Source organism: Trachypithecus francoisi, unplaced genomic scaffold (assembly GCF_009764315.1).
Source record: "Trachypithecus francoisi isolate TF-2019V2 unplaced genomic scaffold, Tfra_2.0 Lachesis_group16, whole genome shotgun sequence".
In the NCBI taxonomy this organism is placed as follows: Eukaryota; Metazoa; Chordata; class Mammalia; order Primates; family Cercopithecidae; genus Trachypithecus; species Trachypithecus francoisi.
Window position 1 is genome coordinate 50,860,629 of NW_022681461.1, and position 18,834 is coordinate 50,879,462.

An 18,834-nucleotide genomic window follows, 5' to 3' on the forward strand; every position below is an offset into this window, starting at 1 on the left:
AGCTCTCTGGTGTCTTTTCTTATGAGGACACTATCCAGATTGGATTAGGGCCCCACCCTGATGACCTCACTTAACCTTAATTACTTCCTCCCTCCAAATACAGTCACATGAGGTTTAGGGCTTCAACAAATACATTTTGGGAGGACACAGTTCAGTCCATAGTGAGGACCTAATGAGGGAAATGGAAGTGGGAAAAGGGAGACACAGAAGATAGAATCAGTAGGGCTTTATGATTGATTAGATGGTCAAGGAGAGGGGTTCTTGATAGAATCTCAGCTTTCTATTTTGGGCTACTGGATGATGCCATTTACTTTGAGAAATGGTAGCTGATGTTGGAGGGAAGATGATTAATTTTATTTCAGATATGCTTGACTCGAGGTACGTATGGATAATAGATAGTTGGATATATGGTTTTAAAATTCAGGCTAGAAGTCTAGGCTAAAGGTGTACATTTGTAGACATTAACTTTGGAGTGGGGATTTTAAACATGGGATTGGATGACAGGGCTTGTGGTGGAACTCTGGGGTGGTTGTTGTTTGGAATTTACTGATAAAGAGGAGTCTGAGAAAATATGTCTAGAAGGATCATATATAACCAGCAGAGACAGATGACAAGAAAATCAAGGGAAGGAATATCTCAATAAGGGGGAATGGTCAACAGTGTCATGTGTCATAGAGCAATGGTGTAAAAGTAAGGGATGGAAAGTATTCTCAGGATGTAGCACATAAAAGCTTATTGTTAACATTAGAGGGAGCAGTTTCAGCAGAGTGGTGGTGGTGGTGGTGGGGGGGATATTGGAATTAAGGGAGCGTGAATGGCAGGTGAGGAAATGAGAGAGTAAATGTAGATTTTGATGGAAGATGGGAACCCAGGGAGACTCAAGTGTTATAAGTCATTTGTCAATTTGCCAATCTTATGATTAGAATGATTTTACATATACTGGGACTCTAAATAACATATTTTTCTACTGTATAGTTATATATGTATCTTATGTATAGTAGATATATATAATATATATCAAGTATAATTATATCTTACAGATATAATTATGTTATATGTCATATAGATAGTATATAAATGCATATAGATAGATGTTTTATAGTTAAATATTATACAGAAAGATATTTTATAGATCAATATTATGTAGATAAATTGCCAGTTCTGTTAACTGTAAATGTAATATCCATGGGTAAGCCCCATATTTTTCCTGTATTTTTAGTAGATTCATATGAGTAGCAATTATAATTTCATAGAGTTTAGTCCTTTTTAGTATAATTCTCTGACCATTTTTTTGTATATTTCCCTCCCACCCTTAGCGTGTATTTATTAAGCAGATGCCTATGGCAAACACTTTGCTATGGCAATTAGTTGAAAGCAGACAAGGTTCATGAAGCTCATGTTTTAGTCAAATGGTTCAAACTAGTGTGCATAAGTGCATAAAAATCACTAGGCAGAGTCTGTTAAAAATGCACATGCCTGGGCCTTATCCCTAATGATATTGAATTAGCGGGTCTAAGTGCAGCCCAAATGTCTCTATTTTAAAGTAGCACCCACGGGGGATTTTATCATTTATTTTGCACATAAGCCAAATAGCACATAGATCAAAACATAGAACTTTGAAACCATCACACAGATCAAGAAATAGAAGTTTCTAGCCACCACAGAAGTTCTCCACAAGCCCAGTCCTAATCATAACCTCTTCTTTCCCCTGACTATTCTGACTTCTGTAGTAACCACTTCCTTACATTTCTTTATACTTTTATCATCTCAGTGTGTATCTCTAATCACCATAATATGTTTTGGGCTATGTGTGTGTGTGAGATCTTTTAAGTTTCTTTCCAATTAAAGTTCATCCCCTTTCGTGTCCTCCCCCACTTTTCTTCCCTGCAGTTTGTGTACTGAATAACCTGGCTTGTGTGAGCTGGAGAGTTTCCTATCTTGTGGATTTTGCTGATTGCATCCATATGGTGCACTTTAATACAGTGGTCCCCAACTTCTGGGCCACAGACTGGTATCGGTTCCTTGCTTGTTAGGAACTGGGCCACACACAGGAGGTGAGCAGCCCAGTGAGCCAGCATTACTGCCAGATCAGCTGATGCATTAGATTCTCACAGGAGCATGAACCCTGTTGTGAACTGTGCATGCGAGAGATATAGGTTGTGTACTCCTTATAAGAATCTAAATAATGCCTGATGATCTGAAGTGGGACAGTTTCATCCCGAAACCATTCACTGCCCAAGATGTGTGGAAAAATTGTCTTCCATGAAGCCAGCCCGTGGTGCCAAAAAAGCCAGGGACCGCTGCTTTAAAGTGTTTCTCTGTTCAAAGGTAGTTAGCTCTAAAGGCTTGATTGGATTCAGGATATTTTGTTTTTTGTTTCCAAGACTACAGGGGGTGGTGTGTTCTGTCATCAAGAGGCACAATGTGTGTTGCTTTTCTTTTTATGATGTTACTAGTTGTTGATACTCAATGCCTAGTTCTGTTAATTAGGAGTTGCAGAGTGGTAATGTTCTAATCCTATCATTCCTTCTTCATTTATTAGCTGGAATACTTCCATAAAAAGAACCCTCCTCCCCCAACAGCCTACTAGTTGGTTATCCAGTGGTAAAGGAAAGTTAGGATAAATGCTTTACTCTTGCCTTTTACTTTACTAACTTTAAAAAGTATTATGAATTCATGAATTTAAACATATTTGATGCACTTCAGTCTATCATAGATATTATCCTTATTGAATTTTAAATTGTCTTATTTTGGCCACTGGGAATCTATTAATATAAAGTTGGCTCTTGAATCTAATTTTTAAAACGTTTTTGATTATAATGTAGAGTCACAGGATACTAATGTCATTTAGAAGAATGAAAAGATTTTTGATGAAGGAAAGTCCTATTTATGTCTCTCATTTGCCCAATATTTTTAACAGTTTTAGAAGGAAATAACAATTAGTAGAACTGTTGAAATATTTGTGTTATGAAGTTTTCTGTCCCCTATCCCCATCTTAGTGTTGCTGAGGTTAAAAAAGTGAGCCTAGGAAAATTAATTTGCAAACATATACTATAGGTCTATATGTACTATAATTTGAAATAAAATGAAGTAGAACGAAGCAGTCTTATGTATTTTGACACCATACCCACATTTCTGTATCACTGGCTTTATCAACTGGATGTTTTGTTCAAATATTATATTAACTTTTCCCCACTCTGTTCTCTTTCTACTCTTATATCAGAGTTGTATCATTGTATATTGAAAATTGATTTATTTCTTAGGCTGCATTAGTTTTTGTGGATTTGGTCTTAGTTGAGCCATTTTTAGCCCGATTAGAATGATCATAATTTAAGGTCCTTTACATTTCAAGCAAAATAAATGCACCCTGACCAGCAAAATTAGGCAAAAATGATGCTCATTGGGAGGAGATTGAGTAGCTCTCAAAGTGAAGAATGAGTGAAACATTTCAGCATTGGGAAGGGTCGGAAACTTGTGATTTCTAAGACACTACTAGCTGATGACTCAGTTCCAACCAACTTTCTTCACTGTATGTCTAAGTTTTCAGATTTTGTAGGAAAAATGATCTGTTTGGCCCATTTTGGCTTGATGAAGCTCTGGCCAGGGGAACAGAGTGTGTAGCAAAGTTATGGCACTGGAGGATTGTGTGAGTTGGGCCACCATCTTTGTTTTGTCTGCTACCTTCTCATGCCTTGTTTTCTCTTTAAAAATACTTTTCCATGACTTTACTGTAAAATCCCTGAGAAAAGGGACTATTTTGTCCATAGTGGCATTCGTAGACCCAGCTTACGTACTTACTGCCTGGTACATAGGTGGTGTTTAGTGCTACTTTCATTTGACTTGAGGACAAAAAATATGGACTCCAGGTTGTTTTCTGTTACTGGGACTCCAACATTTGTGACTGAGTATAAAGGCATTTACTCTTTTTTGTGTGTGTGTATTTTATTTCATTTTTTAAAAATTTCTTATTTTATGTATTTTATTTTCCTCTTTTATTGAATTTTTATTTATTTATTTTATTTTCAGGCTGTGAGTTGGCCTGAGTTTCCCTAAAGGCAAAAGTAGAGACTGGGTTCCTACAAAAGCAAAGGCTTATGTGACTGGAGTTCATCTGCCAATGTGATCCCAGCAAGCAGCTGGAGAGGGACAAGAGGAGTGAAGTATGGAAGGTGGGAGAGGCAATACAGGCATCATCAAGTAGGCTGCTGCTACAAGCAACTAGCTGCTTGATCCCACAGAATCTTCTGAGAAGCCTTATGAAAGAAGGATCTGGAATTAATGGGAAAGCATTTATCTATTGGGTACTCTTGCCGATTTGTCAGCTTTGGCCTATGGGGCTTTAACTTCCTTGTACTTCTAGAGTGTGCTGTTCTGGGGCAGGAAGCAAGAGGTGTATGGTGGGGACTTAGGGGGCAACCATTAGGTTGCACCTGTGCAGAACCAGTTACCACAGCAGTAGCTGTAGCATTTGAAGTGTGCAAATGGGATGTCCAACACTGGGTTTTATTAAAAGATCTTATTAAATGGTACCATCCTTTGGGTGTCCATTAAAAATCGATCAGTCAAAAAACTTGTAACCACTAAACTTGTAAGTAGTTTTAGATTTATGTGATCTAATCCTCCACCATCTACTTTTCCTTAGTTTTGATCTTGAATCTCCACTCTTTTCCTTTCACCCTCTATTCTGAACAGGCCAGTCTCACCCGTCCTGGAAAAGGCCATTTTCATTTTTGCCTTCATACTTTTAAGTTCCATCCACTTAATAAAAATACTTCTATTCCATTTCAGAACTCTAAAAAGCTACTTTATGGCCCTTGAAGTAATAGCTTCTGTGAAAAAGGCTTTCCAATAGTAGTGTTACTGTATAGCAGTGCTTTTCTTTGTTGTTGATTCTCTTGGAATCTAGTGAATCTGAGGTTTAAATGATCTTGCTGGTTTTCCATTTGTTTTTTATGGACATGCAGAAATTGAAATGAAATTGGGGAAGATACAGCAAAGAATGGTGTAATAGTATATACTGTAAGTGTGTTGGTTTCGAAATGCATGTATTATCCTCAAATAGATAAGAGTGCTTCATTGTTCTCAACTCTATTTCAAAACAGTGAACACATATATTCCCAAAATACATAGATTGGAATATATCCCATTTTTAAAAATTCACAAATTTTTTTCTTTTGCTGTTTTGTTTTTCAAAAGTCCATAAACAAGCACATGAGAGGATTTTGTAGGTTAATTTCCCTCTTCGAATGGTAAAACTGAGATTTTAGAGGGTATTTGTTAATTGATAGTATCTTCAAGATTATAACTTCTGAGTGTGCCAGATTGTATTGTTTTCACTCAGGCAGGTGGTCCTTTAACATGTGGCTCTAACTCACAGATTTCCTTATTTTCCTGTTGTTGTTGTTGTGTGTGTGTGTGTGTGTTTTTTTGCCTGTCTTTATTATTCATAGGTACTTCTGCTCTGCAGGCACTTCTGTAAACTTCAGGATAGTCATTTTAGCTGAACCTTTCTTCTTTAGTACCATAATACGTTAAGATTTTCTTTATTTAGAAACCTCAAATAACATGTCACTTGTGTTTTATTAATGTTTATTAAAGCCTAATATACATGTCTTTTTTTTTTTCGTTTTGTTTGTATACTTGGTTATTTCTGTGGTCATTGCTCTGCTGCATTTAATGCTTAATGAATTACAGTAATTTGAAAATAGTCTCTACCTCCCTGGCACTAATATTTCTTTTATTATAACATGATTTACTAAATTTGTTTAGTGTAATTCCTTATGCAAGTTATATAGATGGATCATGTCTGTATTAGATAAGTAGGATATTGAACCAGTTTACAGAAATGAAATATTATTAAATTTAGTATTTTAGGCAACTTTCAATGGTTTGCAAACATTGACTGTTTAGAAGACTTGCTGATCTGCTGTGTTGAGTTTTCCCTCTGAATTATTTGGTTTATAGCTTCTTGCTTTTTGGCCATATAATACAACATTTTGAATTTATGTGTAAGTGTGTGGCATCGACCAATTCTTTCTCTTTTTTGGGGGATGGAGTCTTGCTTTGCCACCCAGGCTGGAGTGCAGTGGCACCATCTCGGCTCACTGCAACCTCCGCCTCCCGAGTCAAGCAGTTCTCTGCCTCTGCCTCCTGAGTAGCTGGGATTACAGGTGCCTGCTACCACTCCCAGCTAATTTTTTTGTGTTTTTTTTAGTAGAGACGGAGTTTCACCAAGTTGGCTGGGCTAGTCTCAAACTCCTGACCTCGTGATCCACCCGCCTCGGCCTCCCAAAGTGTTGGGATTACAGGAGTGAGCCGCCGCGCCTGGCCGACCAATTCTTTCTTTAGTAGAGCACACTTGCTGTATGAATAAATTTGTGTAATAGGCTTGCAGTCTTCCATATTAAATATATTCTTCCTGGATACATGTTATAAAGCCATGGTTCTGGGAACTTCTTTAACAACTCCTTTTTTCCCCTTTGTTCTTTTAGGATTTTCCTGTTGAACTGGTCATAATTGGAATAGCTTTACTACTTCTACAGACTCCAGCAAGTCAGCAGAAGCCAATCTTAAATCTAGGTAAATAAAAATACAGTCACTAGAGTAAAATACAGATATAACATGAGTATTGACAGGATTCACTTGAACTATGTATCATGCTATCCTGTGTATTTTGAGTTTCCATCTGTAATTTTTAAAATTATAAAATAGAATTTTTTTCTTGTCTAATTAGGTATGACCTTGTGCAAGCTTTGATATAACATAATTTACCAAGTATCTCGGCTGCATGTTGGAAGGTTATAATCTGACCTTATATAGCAGTAACATTCAGGAATATATTGAATGGCATATCACCTTATTCAGCATTGTATAGCAAAATGGAAAGCTTTAGTATGAAATCCTTGAAAGAAAATTGTTTAGTAGTTGCAGTTATTTTAAAACTCTCCATACCTTTACTATTCAAAATGTGCTACATTGAACAGAATTTAACTTATGGTTATTGCTTTAATCTAGCTAGAACAAATGAAAGATAATATTCTTTTGACAGTCCAGTATTGATTTAAAGAAAAGTGAAGGAGTGGGCCAAGAGAGGCAAAAATGTTCTAGTTAAGAAGAATGTGGTAAAGAAGCTAGTTGCCCTATCTGGCAGATTGGTAAACAAGTCATACTTTTAAAATGTGGCTTTTACATTGGTGTTGCCTCACTTTACTTGGTCTAATCCAAAATAATCCACATAACAATGAGAGCTCTAAATTATGCTGTATAGTGCCATGATATTTTAATATACTGCCATTCTTATTTTTAAAAAGTACGTGAGAGGCCAGGCGTGGTGGCTCATGCCTGTAATCCCAGCACTTTGGGAGGCTGAGGTGGCTGGGTCACCTGAGGTCAGGAGTTCGAGACCAAGCCTGGCTGATATGGTGAAACCCTGTTTCTACTAAAAATACAAAAAAAAATTAGCCGGACGTGGTGATGCATGCCTGTATCCCAGTGATTTGGGAGGCTGAGGCAAGAGAATCACCTGAACCTGGGAGGCAGAGGTTGTAGTGAGCCAAGATCATGCCATTGCACTCCAGCTTGGGCAACAAGAGCGAAACTCTGTCTCAAAAAAAAAAAAAAAAAAAGAAAAAGTATGTGAGATAAATACTTACTGTATAGCTCATTCTTCTGGGCATTTTAATTCATGATTTTGGGAGTGAATTGCTCTTTCACCTATAGCGTGTCTTGGAAATGGCTTTAGCACATCGAGGGGATCCTTGGCTCCTAGGCTTTGATTCCTACCCTGCATTTGGTTACTGGCTTTATGTTTACTTATGCCTTCCCTCCGCAGTCTGATCCCGTTTTTGCCTTTTTCTTATAGCAGTGCACATGGGATCTTCCCATAAGTATAATTTACCAGTGCTGGTACTTCTGACAGCTATAGTTTTATTTTTTAAAACAGCTTTATTGAAGTGTAATTTATGTACCATAAAATTCAGAATAAAGTGTTTTCTAGTAAATTTATAGATTTGTGCAACCAGCACCACTATTTAGTTTTAGAATATTTCCATCATCCGCCCAAAATTTCTTGTGACCGTTTGTAGTTAATCCTCATTTTCACCCTCAGCCCCAGAGAAACACTAATCTCCTTTTTGTCTCTATAGATTTGCCTTTTCTAGACATTTCATATGAATGGATTTTGTTTTTCGACAAAAAAATTCTAAAGCCTCTGAAAAGCTACATTTCAAATTCTGAAGCTATGTTCTTATATTGTGGTTCATGTGTAAGAGAAAGATAATACAGTATCAAATACTCAAATACTTTCATTATTTGCTGGTTAGAAGACTCTTTCTTTCTCTCGTAAACCAACGTCTCTGACTTAAAGTTACCTTGGAGTGAATAAACTGTACTGAGCACTGCTAAGCCAATATGTCTTGTCAGAAAGTAACGAAGAGCTATGGGGAAAGAGTATTCAAAGAAATAGGATCACCAAGAGAATATTGATTATTCCAAATTTAAAAGATTTATGTATATGTTTATTTTTACATTAATGTAATATTGCACTATGTAATTGTTAACTGTAGCCTTGATTATGAATAGCAATTTATAAAAATGCCTGGAATATTTAGGTTTTTAATAGAGGCTATTAAAATATTGGTATTATATTCATTTCCTGTTATATTAAAGATAATGGATTTTTAGTAGAGACGGTATCAGAAACAATTATGGATTAAGACCAATATTTAGACAAGAAAAGTAAATTAGTAGTGTTAGAGTAGCAGGTGTTTGTACTTAATATCATGTTAAGGTTTGACCTCCAGATCATGTAAAATAAAATGCTGACAACTCATTGACATGATTCAAGGCTTGAAGAATTATTTTTGCTGTAGTGGGGAAATCAGTAGAATATTTTGATAATGTAACTTTGAAGCCCGTGAATAACATCTTCTAGTAAATCAGGGTTAATTACATACTTTGAAAAATTATTGTGAAAAAAATATATTTATGCCTTAACTCATTCAGTTAATACTCTACATGTAACTCAGTTATTGCATAACTGTATGTATCTGATGTGTAAGTTGTTTCCATATTAAAGAACCATTCACTAAATTTTTTGTTTGTTTGTTGTTGTTATTTTGGTTCTGGACTTCGGGACTTTCACAATCTCCTTCTTAGCAATTACAGCTGAAGGGCAGTCCTGCTTCACTTTGCTGTTTACTTAAGCATCTGCTAATAGGATTCTTAGCTGCATTTGTAAAGGAAGCATGTACGTTGGCCTTGTTGTCCACTGATCCAGGAATTCTTGGTCTCTTAGCTCTGTTTGCTGAGGGCAATACTAGCATCTCAGAGGATATTAAGGACAAATGTTGAATTGTATTTTTAAAAAAATTTATATTGACCTGAAAGAGTATCATCAATTTTTCAGTTATATACATTAACAGCTTATTCTATATAATAGTTTCTTTATGCTCCTTTTATTTCATCTTAGGATAAAATTTATCATCCTAGTTATGCATCTGACCCAGTTGTAAAAGGGAAGGAAACTTTCTTACTTATCACTCTTAAGCAAAATTGCATTTTGTTTGACCGTGGTATTAATTTTTAAAAATGTGTGTTACTATTTTGATGAATAGCTTTGAAGCTCCTCTCTGTTACTGAGGATCAGAAAATCCCAAAGTCCTCTCTGCTGTTAGTGATGCCAATTCTGCAGATACTATCTTCTACTGCCTTGGAAGACTGTGTATCTATGGATGAAGAAGGTCCCTCTAGGCAGCAGTTGGCTCTAAACCTTTTGGAAATGGTACAGCAGGAATGTTACAGAGATGACCACCAAAAGGTAATGAATCTATCCTTGTTTCTCTTAAATAAAGTGTCGATGTGGAATTTAGGTATATGGATAATCTTGCCTCCTGATGAAGCATCTGTTTGTTATCAGACTTTATCATTCAGTCAGGTAATGCTGTTGGAGATCTTAACATATTCTTCTGGACTATAAGAAGGGATAGTAGTCCTGTCGTGAGATAAGTTTGGAAATGCTATATCTTTTCTTCTTTGAAAATCCAGTGCACAATACTAGTTAAAGATCCTGAAGGGTTCTTCTGAAAAGGAACTAATTCTATTTAACCTGATACTTCTCTAATATATTTTAACATGGAATCATGTTTTAAAATTATACTGTTGGTTAAGTACAGCATATTACTAGATCTGGGATAATTCAAGGTAGGAAATAGTCCTCAAATGCCTGAAACTTCTGATATCAGTAAGAACTAAAACTTCCTTATTTAATATGGTACCTCTTGCCATATTCCCTGGCATAATGACTCTCGATGTCCCCTGTGCATGCCCCTATTCTGCTGCCTCCAACTGGAAAACAACAGGCCTGCCACATTCCTTTTCCAATCCTGCCTTCCTCCTTCTGCTTTTTCAGTCTCACTTTTCCTGTTACAATAATGTACAAGTATTGTCATGGTTTGGATATTGGTTGGGTTCTAGGCCTAGATTTACCAGACTTTTTTTGTTATGATATTTGAGTTTTGCCTTTATCAAAATGAAGCATTATTTTCCAACTCCTCTTAGGGGGATGAAATGAGGATTGAATAAGATGAAGCTGGCGAAGCATCTTAAATCTCCATGAAGAGCGGCACTATGTAAATACAAACTAGAGTGATGGTTGTGGTTTCATCTGCAAAAGCAGAGATACCTCTTATGTTAAATGCTCCAGCAGCACAAATCCAGTCATTATTATTTCTTGTTTGAGCATGTAGCAGAAACTGGCCAATAATTATAGGCAAATTGAATGTATATTACAGCTTCCTAAATCCTAATTGTTTGGCTAAAACTTTAAAACTTGAAACAGGTATTTGATTTGAATTAAGAGAGAGAAGTTCTTGCATCAGCCCTAATAGGAGTACAAAATCTGACAAAAAAAAATTCTAATAGCTTTTTTACTTTACCTCTTGATTTGCCCCTATAGAACAATGACTGGATCTTGAATGGGAGTGGGGGCAGGGCAAGAATTCTGTTCCTTTAAATCACACGTGTTATTTACTGAGGATCACCCCAACTCCAATACATAACTACTTCATTTGCTATTTGCTCAGATGTGTGTGAATCTTATCAACACTAATATCTGGACTTTAGCAGCTGGTAAAGGGGAGGGGCAGAATTACTATTAGGGCTGTAAATATCTTATAGCCCTTATGATACTGTGCTGCTTTAAGGAGGCTTTCAGTAGATACATGATCACTGTTTTAAAATATTTAAGCCACATTTTACTATTGGCTTTTTTTTCCTGCTCCTGTCTGGAACTTTACATTCCAGTCACACCTATGAATTTAACATGCCCCAAACCCTTCAAGTCTCTTCCTGAATCTTTGCTTTTGTACAGAATGCTGTTTTATGTCATCTGCCTGAACTATTCATTCTTCAAGACTCAGCCAGATATTCCCAGCCTCTTCCCCAAGTCAAGATTATTTGACTATTCGATTTTTTTTTTTTTTTTGAGACGGAGTCTCACTCTGCCGCCTAGGCTGGAGTGCAGTGGTGTGATCTTGGCTATTAAATGTGATATTTAAAACTACCTATTGCATTCTCCCCAGGCAAAATTAAATAAATTAATAAATATTAAAAAAATAAAAAATTGAACACTAATTGTAAATTCTAAAGGGCTTGAAACATTCTGCTTCCTCCTTGTTCCCCTCCACTCCCACAAGAGAACGTGGGGGATAAAAGAGAGACTGCATCAGTGTATGAGTCAGATTCCAGTCAGGAAAGAGAAAACACACTGGCAATTTGAGCAAGGAAAACTTAATGCAAATAATTATTAGTAAGAGGTGTTAAGCTACAAAAACTTATAAAAAAAAGCATCTAAGGAATATTACAGTAGTATATGTATGGAGCAGGTACTACCTCTAAGCTAAGACCAAGGCAGAGTTCCCAAGGAAGAAACTAAAAAGGTCTCCCCAGACAACACTGAGAGTCAGACCTGGTAGGAGAGAATGTGGAGAAGGCCTACTGGGTGATATAGTCTGCTGGGGTGCCATAGGCTAGAACTGGTCCACAGGAAACCACTTGTTGTGGTGTGAGCAGGCTGGATTTGGCTGAGCTGGTCCACTGGAAGCCACCTCTGGGATATCCTGCATGTCCCTAGCAGCCGTGGTAGGAGAAATCAAAGAAGCACACAGGAACCTGAAGAGAAGCCCCTTCTTCCTTTCCTTGCAATGTCTCTCCTGTGCTCTCTATTGACAAGGTCTAACATTAGACCAGAGGGCAAAGGAGAAATGCTGAAAAGGCACAACTGTAAGATCACATAGACAAAGAAGGGTGGATGTGGAGCTGAAAGTTAACACATTGAGTAACTGGCTCAGAAAGTAAGACAGAATCAGAAAAGTTTTTTTTGGAGGGGGGTAAGGGTGGATGGGTGAGATGAAGTGGAAAAGAAGACTTAAAAGTTAAATTCTTGTAATTGTGCAGGAGGCAAAATTCATCTCTATGGAACTGTTTTAGTCAGCAGAACAATTATAGACAGCTTGACTGAGCTGGGGTCTACCATGTGTTTATTTATTCTTATGTGTGTTTTTAAAAATTAAATATGGTACTTTTGGGTCTTTGGTAATAAAGCTTTGCCAAGTAGATTTTATTTGAAATTGCTTTGAAGTAGTATAAAGTAAGCAGAATATTTGTTTCTTAAAAATCATAAAATTTGCAAGGAATTGTCATTGTCCTACTTATAGCTAAAGTTAACATTTATTGAACATGTGCGGTATGCTAGGAGTTATTATGTGGGCCAACTCATATTTCTTACAATAACTATGAAATAGGTATCTTTTCTTTTTTTTTTTAAATCTATTTCCAGCTGTGTGGCCTTGGACTAGTGACTGAATCTATGTGGTATCTGGGCCCTGGTAAAGTGGGTAACAAAACGCCACCTTCATGGGGTTGTTTATTGAGCACTTCATATGTGCAGGCTTCGTTTTAAGCACTTTGGCTTGTATTAACTAATTTGATTTTGTCTCACACTCTTTGAAGTAGGTAAAATTATTGATCTCATTTTACCTAAGAGTTAACTGAGGCATAAAGGAGGTAAATAACTTACTGTCATGCAGTGGGAACCCAATTCTTTTTTTTTCTTTTTATTTATTTATTTATTTATTATACTTTAAGTTCTAGGGTACATGTGCATAACGTGCAGGTTTGTTACATATGTATACTTATGCCATGTTGGTGTGCTGCACCCATCAACTCGTCAGCACCCATTAGTTCATCATTTATATCATGTATACCTCCCCAGTGCAATCCCTCCCTCCTCCCCCCTCCCCATGATAGGCCCCAGTGTGTGATGTTCCCCTTCCCGAGTCCGAGTGATCTCATTGTTCAGTTCCCACCTATGAGTGAGAACATGCGGTGTTTGGTTTTCTCTTCTTGTGATAGTTTGCTAAGAATGATGGTTTCCAGCTGCATCCATGTCCCTACAAAGGACGCAAACTCATCCTTTTTGATGGCTGCATAGTATTCCATGGTGTATATGTGCCACATTTTCTTAATCCAGTCTGTCACAGATGGACATTTGGGTTGATTCCAAGTCTTTGCTATTGTGAATAGTGCCGCAATAAACATACGTGTGCATGTGTCTTTGTAGTAGAATACTTTATAATCCTTTGGGTATATACCAAGTAGTGGGCTGGCTGGGTCATATGGTACATCTAGTTCTAGATCCTTGAGGAATTGCCATACTGTTTTCCATAATGGTTGAACTAGTTTACAATCCCACCAACAGTGTAAAAGTGTTCCTATTTCTCCACATCCTCTCCAACACCTGTTGTTTCCTGACTTCTTAATGATTGCCATTCTAACTGGTGTGAGATGGTATCTCATTGTGGTTTACAAGAAATGAGAATACCCAATTCTTTTTTAATAGCTTTATTGAAATGTAATTCACATATGCCCTTCACTCATTTAAAGTGTACAATTCAATGACTTTTAGTATATTCACAGCATTATATATTCATTACCACAATCAACTTTAGAACATTTTTATTTTTATTATCCTAAAAAACCCTGCACTAGTAGTCATCACTCCCTAATTCCCCCATTTTTTCCTCATCCCTCAGGATGGCAGTCTCTAATCTGCTTGCTGTCTCTATATGGATTTGCCTATTCTGGACATTTCCTTCAAATATAATCATACAATAAGTGGTCCTTTGTGAGTGGCTTTTTTCACTTAGTATAATGTCTTCAAGGTTTGTCCATGTTGTAGCATGTGCCATGTAGCAGTGCCTCATTTTCTCTTAGAGCTAATATTCCATTGTATGGATACCTTACATTTACTTTCCTGTTCTTTTGTTGATGAATTTCTGGCTCTTTTCCATTTTTTGGCTCTAATGCTGCTATAACCATTCATGTATCAGTTTTTGTGTGGACAAATATTTTCATTTCTCTTGAGTAGATACCGAGGAGTAGAATTGCTAGATAAGGTGATTACTCTATGTTTCACTGTTGGGGGGAATGGACAGATTGTTTTCCAAAGGGGCTGCACTATTCTACATTCCCACCAGCAGTGCATGAAGGTTCCAGTTTCTCCCTGTCCTCGCCAACTGTTGTTACTGTCTTATCTTTTTGATTTAGCCATCCTAGTAGGTGTAAAGTGGTATTTCATTGTGGTTTTGTTTTGCATTTCACTGATGGTATTCTTAAAATACTTATTTTACAAGCTAGGAAACTGAGATTAGAGAGGTTAATTTGTCTGGATTACGCAGGTAGTGAAGGGTAGAGTTGGAGTTCAGATTTTGTTTGATTCTAGAGCCTATATCCAGTTACCAGCACTTTCATTTTGTTTTCTTTCTTTGTTTTTTTTTTTTTTTTTTGGCACAATATTTTATCATCTTTGTGCTGAACTTGGGAGTAAATAACAGTTGTATTTCAGATTTACAGGGAAACGAACTGTGAATTAGTAGTATATTGAAATAAACTTTTTTTAGACTTCTGGTTGAAACTTAGAAAGGAATTAGTAAGTCTTAGATGTGCTTCTATCATCATCTTCTGAAAGACGTGGGACTGAGGATGGTGTGTGTTATCTCTTGGTTATAATAAACCACTCCCAAATCTCTCAACTCCTGTCTAGAGTCTTCGTCGTGGTCTTCATAGTGCTAGAGTCTTCATAGTGCTTAACTGGTGAGTGACTGATACCCTCTAGCAAAAATCTATCTTACTGTTAAGGGTCTATAAGTTTGAGTTCCTATACCCACTCTCTACTTTTGCTAAGCCTGTTTTAGTCACTATTATAGATTAATGCCATTCTTTACAGTTAATGAAAATCAATATTGTTCACAATTTCTTTTTCAGACCTATTTTGACAAAGAAGTACTATCAGATGTCTTATTGTTACTACTTAATGTACCTGCACATTTTTACTAAATGTTTTTTAAAATAAAGATTCTGTTATTTTATACCTATAAAAGATGTCTTACAATCACCCAGTATTTATTTAAATGTATTTTTTCTGTGATTTATTTTTTGTTGGTATATAATTCATGTAACATAAGCCTTTTATTTTTAAACACCTACTTTCTCCTCTAAAAGCAAAGCTTACTAGCACTTTCACAGGTCCTCCCTCAGGCTATGGGGCCAGGATTTGGTAGCTGGTGCTGAGAGAAAACTCTTGATTGCATCCTTGCCCTGGGACTGTGCCAGTGGCAGCTGTCACTCAATGGGACAATTTCTCCTGCTGCTTTAACCTTAGGCAAACAGACAAACAAACTTAAGAGCCTAAACCTGAACATAACAGTTCAAGTAACCTAGGATTGCTTTCTGTTTCATTGTTTCCTCTTACATGTCCCTGTTATATTGTTGCTTTTACTCAACTTGTGGTTCATGGTAATTTCCAAATTATATTCATGAGTTTTATTTTTCTCTTCTGAAGATGACAGCAATACTATTTCCCTTTATTTTGCAATTTCAGGCACTGTGCTAGGTGTTTTATAGATATTACAACCTAAGCAGGAAAGTAGTCATTTCCTAAATTTTACAAACGAGTAAAGTAAGGCTTAAAAAAATTGTGTAATGGCTGATAGCTGGCATGGCTGTGCTGAAGTCCTGGCCCTTTAAATTTTATGGTGTTTGTCATTAGTCTAAAAAACTTGGCCATGGTTGTTAATGAATTCCTTCTTCTTGGGAAGAAAAATATTCTTGGAGAGCTGGACCTATATAAACTTAGATATTATTTAATTTTTAAAATTTGTAATTTTCTTGAAACAGTAATATATTCAAATGGTTCAGACAGAGAAAATTGCATATAATGAATGCTACCTTCCTGCCTTTGATTCCAGCTGTCCAGTTCTCACTCTCCAAAACAGAAGATGATTTAGTGGTTACTAATTTCTTCTGTATTTGTCCACATACTTTTCTTTGCATATACAAACAACTACAAGTATATTTTCTTTTTCTCCTTACTCTCTTTGAAAAAAAATTGATAGCACTCCAGTCATAGTATCTGTATCTTATATTTTCACTTGGGGGAATCTTTTTATATCAATACAGTGAGAGCTTCCTTATTTGTTTTTACTGTGACATTTAATTGTCAAAGACATTTCATATCTACTCTTAGATATATGCTCAAGAAAATTGAATACTTATAACCTCACAAAAACTTTTACAGGAGTGTTCATAGCATCATTATTCGTTAGAGCCAAAATGTGGAAACAACCTAAATATCCATCAATTGATAATGGATAAACAAAATATGGTATATCCATACAATGCAATATTATTTGGCAATAAAAAGAAATGGGTTATTGATACAAGTAACAACATGGATGAACCCTGAAAACATGCTAAGTGAAAGAAGCTGGTCACAAAGGACCACATATTATGTGTTTCCTACTTGAAATGGCCAGTATAGAACCAGAGTAGAGTAGTGGTTGCCAAGGGCTGGAGGTGGGGTTAGGGGAGTAAGGAGTGACTATCAATGGTTATGGGATTTTTGTTTGGGTTGATGAAAATGTTCTAAAATTAGATAGTGATGTTGGTTACACAGTTCTAGAAATGAATTGCTAAAATCCAATAAGTTGTAAACTTTAAAAGGGTACCTTTTATAGTATGCAAATTATATCTCAATAAAGCTGTTATTTAAAAATTTTATAAAGCTTAACTTTTACTTTCCATCCTTTCAATTGTTACCCTGATTCATATAAGTCAGCCTTTATTGACCAGATAGTTATAATCTAGAGATTTCTAATCTGTCACAAAGCACTCTACGTGATTTGAATTACTTTATTAGCAAGCAATGTCTAATGATTCTTTAACGTCTGTGACTTCTCCTGAGTTGTTTATTTACAGAGCTCACCTTGGCTACCCTCTGACCCTGTCTGCACTACTTTATTTCTGCGAGGAGCCATTTCTCAGATTAATTTAGGATAATATCATCTCTGGGTATTGTTTCAGCTTAGAGCTGTCAGGCCATTTCCTATTGCACAAGTTACAATTATTAATGAATTCTCAGGCTCCAGCTGAACCAACTTTGTTCCTATCAACGTACTGTCTGTTACAGAAATGAATTGTTCTCAGTCCAAGTCTGCCATCTGCCCCAAATTGCTTCTGCGTAGGGCCTGGAGCTGGGCAAATACAGTATTTTTTTTTTTTAATCTTTCTTCTCATTGGTGAATACTTTTTTAGTGATAATAGCTTTTTCCAAACACAATTGCCTCTGGATCTTGTATATTGATTCATATTTTCTGCCTTAATGGGGAATGAATGAATATGAAGAAAAGTTGTGATAAAACTCTTCTAGAGTTCCATCTAACAACTCTTTTCTCTTTGTGTAATCCTATTACCTCAATTATGTGCAGAGAAGATTTTGGCAGTAATTCAATTTGTATTCATTTTTTGGAAGGAGTGATATCTTACAATGAAATATACGAATGCCAAAAATATATTTCTGACAAATATATTTATCTCACTTACTTATGCTTCTCTTGTCTTTATTTTTCAGCTCTCCTACAAGATTGCGTGGCCTGTAACCAGTGTGTATGGTTCAATATTTACAGCCTGGAGGATTCTTGAAGTAATGAGAGACTCGTCTGCTGCAAGTGACTGGTTGGCTTCAGTAGAGTCATTGCTTCCTATTACTACTGTGATCCCTGTGCCTGCTTTTCTTCTGCTGGCTCACCTCCTTGTTGAAGACAAAGGACAGAATCTTCACCAAATACTGAAGGTCACTACAGAATTAGCCCAAGCAGATTCCTCCCAGGTAAAGCAAGAGAATGATGGAACAATAATGAGAAAAAAGCTTAATCATTGGAATTGTAGATGATTCCTGCTTTGTGGATTATTTGCAGCAGAGTTTTAAATTATGGGCTGATGATTCTTTTTTTTTTTTCTTGCTATCTTTCTCCTTCCATTTTTTTCTTCTTTTTCCTTACTCTGAGTTGATGTATACTTAATGATGCAAACATGTTTTAAATGGAAGCATACTTTGCAAGGAAATCTGCACATGGTGCTATTCTGGTTCTTCCAATTTTTTGGTGGATTTGCTATTTTGTAGTGCTTTTGCCAACTCTTGGAACCTATTCCAAGATACATATCCATTAGTTCTAATGTTGATCATTTAAAGTGGACACAGATTAATCAGTTCAGGATAAGGGAGCCTACACAATAGACATTAATATCTTTTTAACTTCTTGCAGTTTGATACTATCTTTCCTGAGTCATTTAATAAGCTAAAAAATATTGACTCTTTACTATGTATGGTACAGATCTCCATGCTAGGATATGAGGGTAAACAATTTTTCTTCCTATCTGCACAGAACTTAGGATGTAATGAGAAAGCAATCAGGCGTTAGTAAGACTTCTTTCCCCAGC

The 18,834-nt window shown here is 36.3% G+C and overlaps 1 protein-coding gene and 1 non-coding gene across 11 annotated transcripts in view; both read left to right on the plus strand.

Annotated features, from left to right (window-relative positions):
• FOCAD (focadhesin) overlaps nucleotides 1–18,834 on the plus strand; it is a 326,657-nt gene that overhangs the window by 96,484 nt on the left and 211,339 nt on the right. For all 10 annotated transcript variants that reach the window (XM_033237455.1, XM_033237451.1, XM_033237458.1 and 7 more), the window contains 3 exons: nucleotides 6,492–6,579; nucleotides 9,615–9,817; nucleotides 17,966–18,223. In XM_033237455.1, coding sequence (XP_033093346.1) covers nucleotides 6,492–6,579; nucleotides 9,615–9,817; nucleotides 17,966–18,223 — 549 coding nt within the window. The remainder of the gene's footprint in view (nucleotides 1–6,491; nucleotides 6,580–9,614; nucleotides 9,818–17,965; nucleotides 18,224–18,834) is intronic.
• On the plus strand, nucleotides 15,568–15,696 carry LOC117099498. Its single transcript, XR_004443835.1, has one exon. It is a non-coding gene; the product is annotated as a small nucleolar RNA SNORA30/SNORA37 family (small nucleolar RNA).